Source organism: Hippocampus comes, unplaced genomic scaffold (genome assembly GCF_001891065.2).
Source record: "Hippocampus comes isolate QL1 unplaced genomic scaffold, H_comes_QL1_v1.1 scaffold194, whole genome shotgun sequence".
In the NCBI taxonomy this organism is placed as follows: Eukaryota; Metazoa; Chordata; class Actinopteri; order Syngnathiformes; family Syngnathidae; genus Hippocampus; species Hippocampus comes.
The window spans coordinates 470,132-475,533 of record NW_017805828.1 but is presented as its reverse complement, the minus strand read 5'-3'; the positions used below and the strand labels follow the sequence as shown (position 1 = coordinate 475,533).

Below are 5,402 nucleotides of genomic sequence, written 5' to 3'. Positions count from 1 at the left end.
AAAAAAAAAAAAAAAAAAAAAAAACAGCGCACCGCCGGCTTAAAAAGAGCACGGGCCTGCAGATTTGCGCGGCGTAATGCGCGCTGACCCAATAATTCGTCCTTAGGTCACGCCGTCCACTCTGCACTGCAGCTTCTCGCAGGCTAAAAAAGGAGAAAAAAGTGCATTAAGGATGCCAGACGAGTTGCCGGAAACAGATGGGGATATTATAGAAGCCTTCATCCAAATGTCCGCCTTCACAAATACAAAATACAGGTTATGATTTCAATTTCTGGACGATCCGGTAGAACGGCTTTTAACAGCGATATGAGCGATCCTTCCTCCCGCTGGAGCTAACGATGCTCATCGTTCTTGTTTGGGAACTTGCAAAAAAAAACAAAAACACCTTCGCATGAAACGGTTCCTTGTCCCTCTGTGACTTTGGCGACATTTCCAAGGCAGGCGTCAAGGGCTGCCATCACCTGATCCTTCATGGGAACTGGGCGGCAGGCGCTCTTTCATGTCCTCCATCTTGTCCAGGCTAATTAGGCTCTAATGACGCGACCGAAGACGCGCCCGTGAATCGAAGGCCGCGGATTACGGGAAAGCCTTTTCCCATATTTAACCCGCTTTTGACTGGGTGGGAGGATGTGCTCCTGGAGAGGGCGACCTCCGATTCATGTGGGTAATGAAGGCCTGTGTCGCCGTAAATCCTATTAGTCGCTCGGCTTAAAACCTGAGTTGATATTGGAGACGCCGTCTTGGCAAAAGAGAGGGACCGGCCGGGTCTTTGGATTTCGCACCATTGAGTTGGAGAAAAAAAACAATGGAAGCTGGGTTGTCCATTATTTTGGCTTTGCATTTGATCAGTCGGGACGCTAGGCTGCGCCGTGGTAGCATAACGTTAGCTTTTGAGCTAACTACAACAAACTATCCTGTTATTTTACAGCTGCTACATCTACATTGCTTACATTGGAGCTGACAATGTTGTGTGCCTTTAGAAGTAACTCCAGTCTAATTATCTTTACAGGGTTTGATTAGGGGTTTGGAAATGTAAGCTAGCATAGCCATGATCTGATAGTAGAATGGCCACAAGAGGGTACCAGTCACAGATATCGCAAGGAATTGATACCATGAAATAAGTCGAATATCGGCCTGTTACGATACCTGGTATCAGTACTTGTACACATATTTAACAAAGTGTACTATATGATACAGTTACATATTTTCAATATACATTAAATGACATAATACATATTTTGAGCTAACAATAGCTTACTGTCGTTTGACACAAAGGTGTGCCTGTTGGGATTCAATCAACTCTGCTCATGACTTCCCGCCTTTTTTCAGGTCTCATAGCTTCATCTTGGCTGCTGTGGGGTTTTGAAAACATACGTTAAGTGTGGCCATGATGCTGCGCCTGGGAAATACAAATAACTTTGCTCGCCGAGATAAGGAATCATTATTCAGGGGGTCGAGTCCATCCCTCGATACATGTACAAATTGATTCAAAGGCGTGTCCAAAGACTTTTGTCTCGCCCCTCCAGCATAAAGGCCTGGACACAGCACGCCGCATTTCCATACGTGCGTTCCACTAAAGTAAACACGATGGCAGCAGGAATGCGACAAGCAAACACGGCTCTTAAGAAAAAAAAAAAAAAACTTCCAAAGGGTGACCTGCAGCCGCTCGTCTTTCCACTTGCATGTCTGCACACGCACCAATGAGACATTCTCTTTCCTGGGAGAACACGGACGAAGGGTGGGTGTGAGGGCGGGGGTGGGGGGCTTTTCAAAATGAAACACAGGGCGTGGTAACGTGACAAAGTGAGGATTAAAAGGAGGAAATTACAAGGCCGATGCTCAGACGGCAAGGAGGAAGGACAAATAAAACGATGACATAAGCGTCGTGTCAGAAAGCCATCCTCTACCGTTTTGTTTTGTCACCACTAACTTAGCCGAGGTTCATTGACTTATCTTTCTTTGCATAAATTGACCAGCAGCATATTATACTGTTTTGTTGAAGTTCCATTTCTCTGTACGTGGCCCTCAGTGGGGGAAAAAAAAAAAAAATGGCCTTGCCTATCCCACAAAGCGCATCATCGTCGTCTTGTCTTAATTTGCCGTTATTGAAACACTATTAATAACACACGTTGGAAGTGACGTAGCGGGTGTGGAATTGTCTCTGACAGCGCGCGGGAGGGAGCCGGCGTTCCACCAACACGTCGTCGCTCGCGGCAACACCTGCCAACACACTGATAAAACAGCCCTGATCCTGTTCCCGGCAACACAAGGCAGCCTCTATTAGCGGCACGCCGAGAAAGTATTCCGATAGCGCCTTAACCTTGACTTGGAAGCACTAAAACCTACCATTGAGATTAATAGGTGCCAAGATGCGCCGTGAGAGACCATAATTCAATCCAGAGGCGTGATAGATTTATACGGGCAATGAATAACATGAAATACTGCAGTTTTTTTTTTTTTGGTTTTTTTTTTTATAATGCTCCAACTGCGCCATCCCATGTAGAAGTGCATTCGTCATAACGTCTTCGCATCCGACGCGATCAGGTGGAAGATTTATAGCCGCGGATGTTTTGGTGACAAAACTCAAGCCTCGAGATGGTTAGAAGTTTCGGGACATCTGGCTGGAAGTGGATTGAAAAAGAAAATGGTGAGTTGAAAACGGAGGTAATTCGTTCAGGCTGGCCTAGACGGGCTGCCGAGCCGCAGTATCCGCACCGAGCAGTCAAAACTGCATTTGTATATTTGTGTCATTAAAATCTGGGATGTGAATAATGTTATGTTGTGTTGCTGGTCTTGAATTCACCACAGATGCACAATGGAGGGCATTCATTCCGGCCTGCCTAGATGGGCTGTTGTAAAAAATGAATCGGGAAAGGAGTTTGTTGCAACGTCTGCACTTGTGTGACACGCTAGACAAAAAATATGACAACACATCATCGCTACACCAACAGGAAATGGAGAATCACAGAAACCTGCCGAGACGGGTTGCTGTGGGATATGAAATGGAAACTATGAGAAGGGCAGGAAGTGAAATGTGGAATTTGTGCTTTTAAACATTGATCTTACTAGCATAGTCTAACATTTATGTATGCATTTTAATGGTCACAATATGTTGAATGGATGGTGCATTGTATGTCTGCAGACATCACAAAGGGAAACTGGAGATGATTCAAGCAGGCCCGCCTAGACAGGCGGCTGTGGAAAATCAAAATGGAAAGCGTTGGCTCAACTGGTTGTGATGAATGCTTGAAGTGACTATAAAAGCGAAAATGGAGTCGCAATTTTCAAGTGAAGAAGAGTGTATCTTTTGTACATTTTGTCCATGAACCTTTGGGGCAGTTACTGTATGTTGTCTCCAATATCTTAAATACATCTGTGAGGCATTAGGGATGACATTCATTCCGGCCTGCCTAGACGGGCTGTTGTGGTCAAGAAAACGGTAAGGGTGTTTGTTGCAACTTCTTTACGACATTACAGACAAAGAGACACACTACATAAACAGGAATGTAAGGTGTACAAGTAGTTGTGTTGATTGACTTGAAAGGGCTGTTAGTTGGGTGTGGTAATCTCCTGGCCTGAGGCTGCGGATGATGTCATCGTTCTGCAGGCTGGGACTTGAGAGTGCAGTTTGTCTATTTTTTTTTTTTCGCCGCCACGCAAACTTCACCGCGTTTGATTTGTCCAAAGAAAAGCTCAAGGCAGCAGGAGCGTTTCCGTTCGTGTTTGTGACGTCGACGTGCTCATCGGGCATGGCCGAACACGTTTCTTCCTTCTTGTAATCGTGGAAGTGCCTCGTCGTCCGGATGACGGCCGACTGCTTGTCTGCTCTCTGGCTGTTTGCTTTCATTGCCTCCAAGCTGATTATGATCTTTGACTGAACGCCGCCATGTTTGCTGCTTGTCGAATGAGACCGCATGGAATTCCGAACAATTCCAGGTTCATGCATGGGTTTTTATTTTGGTTGTTGTTTTTTTTTCCCCCAACTCACGATGCACTTTTGTATGGAGCCCCAGACATGACATGTTGGGGTGGGGACATGGGATTCCATTGTGGCCACTGTATCGATGCAATTGTCATGGTTGGCATTTTGCAGCTTCACTGCACTAGTATCGCTGACCATCGCTAGTTTGAAAAATTGAAACGATCGACAAAGTCAGTGTTTCACTTTTAATCGCTGTGAAAATGACTGTGAAGGCCTCCGCTGACACGAACACTTTCGCCACTTGACAGCGAATTGAAAATTCTCATTGGCCGACTTCCACGTGGCTCAACAGGCAAGGCCTGGCTTTTGAAAGGCGCGCACGCTTTCGGCGTCACAGATACTCACAGTGTCAAACGCGAAGATGGCAAAGCCAAGTGGACAGAACTAATAACCGCATCTCACATATATGCTCACATATATGTGCATGAAGCGTAAAAACGGATAGAAATCATAAAATGAATAATTGGTCAACACTTTGTGAATTTCGTCTTTTGCGGGCGTGGTCTGCAACGAAACCCCCCGCGATAAATGATTACTTTCTTGTGGCTACAAAGTTTTTTGTTTTGTTTTTTTCACGTCATGTCTTGGGCTCTGTACTTTTGTTTGTCTAGTCCGAATTTGCATGCCGCCTCACTTGGGTTGGGAGCTTCAGGGGTCTGCCTCGGGGTTTGTTGGGGGGGGTTGGCGGGGTCCTCCCTTTCCCTTTTGCTTTCCCGTCCTCGTCTTTCCCGTCCTTCCATCCGCACAGTTGCACCTCCTCCCACCAGAGCACTGACACACTCCCTTCCATCTGTCTTTTCCTACCCAGAATTCCCTAACAACCCACCCGGGGGCGATGAGATCCCGCCGGAGCAGCACAGTGCAGGTGTGGCCATCGGGGTGGCGGTAGGGGGCGTGGCCCTGTTGGGGGCCGCCGCCATACTGCTCTTCGTGTTCCTGCGCCGCCGCCAGCGCACCTTCAAGGGCGACTACAGCACCAAGAAGCACGTGTTCGGCAACGGCTACAGCAAGGCGGGCGGCGGCGGGGGTCTCCCCGTGCACCCCGCCATGCCCAAGAACCTGCAGTACCCGGACGACTCGGACGACGAGAAGAAACCGGCGCAGACCGGGGGCGAGCGCGACTTTGACGGAGAAGCCGAGGACCTGAAGAGGCCCTACTTCACGGTGGACGAGGGCGAGAGCCGCGACTACGACGAGCGGACTCTTGCCTTCCAATACGACCCGGAGCCCGAGATAGCCGACGACATGATCTCCCAAACCGACGGCTCGGTCATCTCCAAGAAGGAGTGGTACGTGTAGCGGGCGCCACCCCGACCCGCCCAAGGAAGTCAAACAGCCCTGCGGCGGTGCACCCCCAACCCCTTCGCCTCCATCACCAACCCACACTGGTCAAACTGCAACCCCCCTCGAAGCCCCCCCC

At 48.4% G+C, this 5,402-nt stretch overlaps 1 protein-coding gene and 1 long non-coding RNA gene across 6 annotated transcripts in view; one reads left to right on the top strand and one right to left on the bottom strand.

Moving 5' to 3' along the window:
- nectin1b (nectin cell adhesion molecule 1b) overlaps positions 1–5,402 on the top strand; it is a 166,572-nt gene that overhangs the window by 82,633 nt on the left and 78,537 nt on the right. The window contains exon 7 of one of the 5 annotated variants that reach the window (XM_019887323.1): positions 4,791–5,396. The exons of the other annotated variants lie outside the window; for them this stretch is intronic. Within the exon in view, the coding sequence (XP_019742882.1) occupies positions 4,791–5,281 (491 nt within the window). The 3' untranslated portion in view covers positions 5,282–5,396. Of the gene's footprint in view, positions 1–4,790; positions 5,397–5,402 lie in introns of those variants that run through there. 5 annotated transcript variants of the gene reach the window in all.
- The window catches only part of LOC109526204 (uncharacterized), a 9,996-nt gene that overhangs the window by 2,560 nt on the left and 2,034 nt on the right, over positions 1–5,402 (bottom strand). The window lies entirely within an intron of this gene.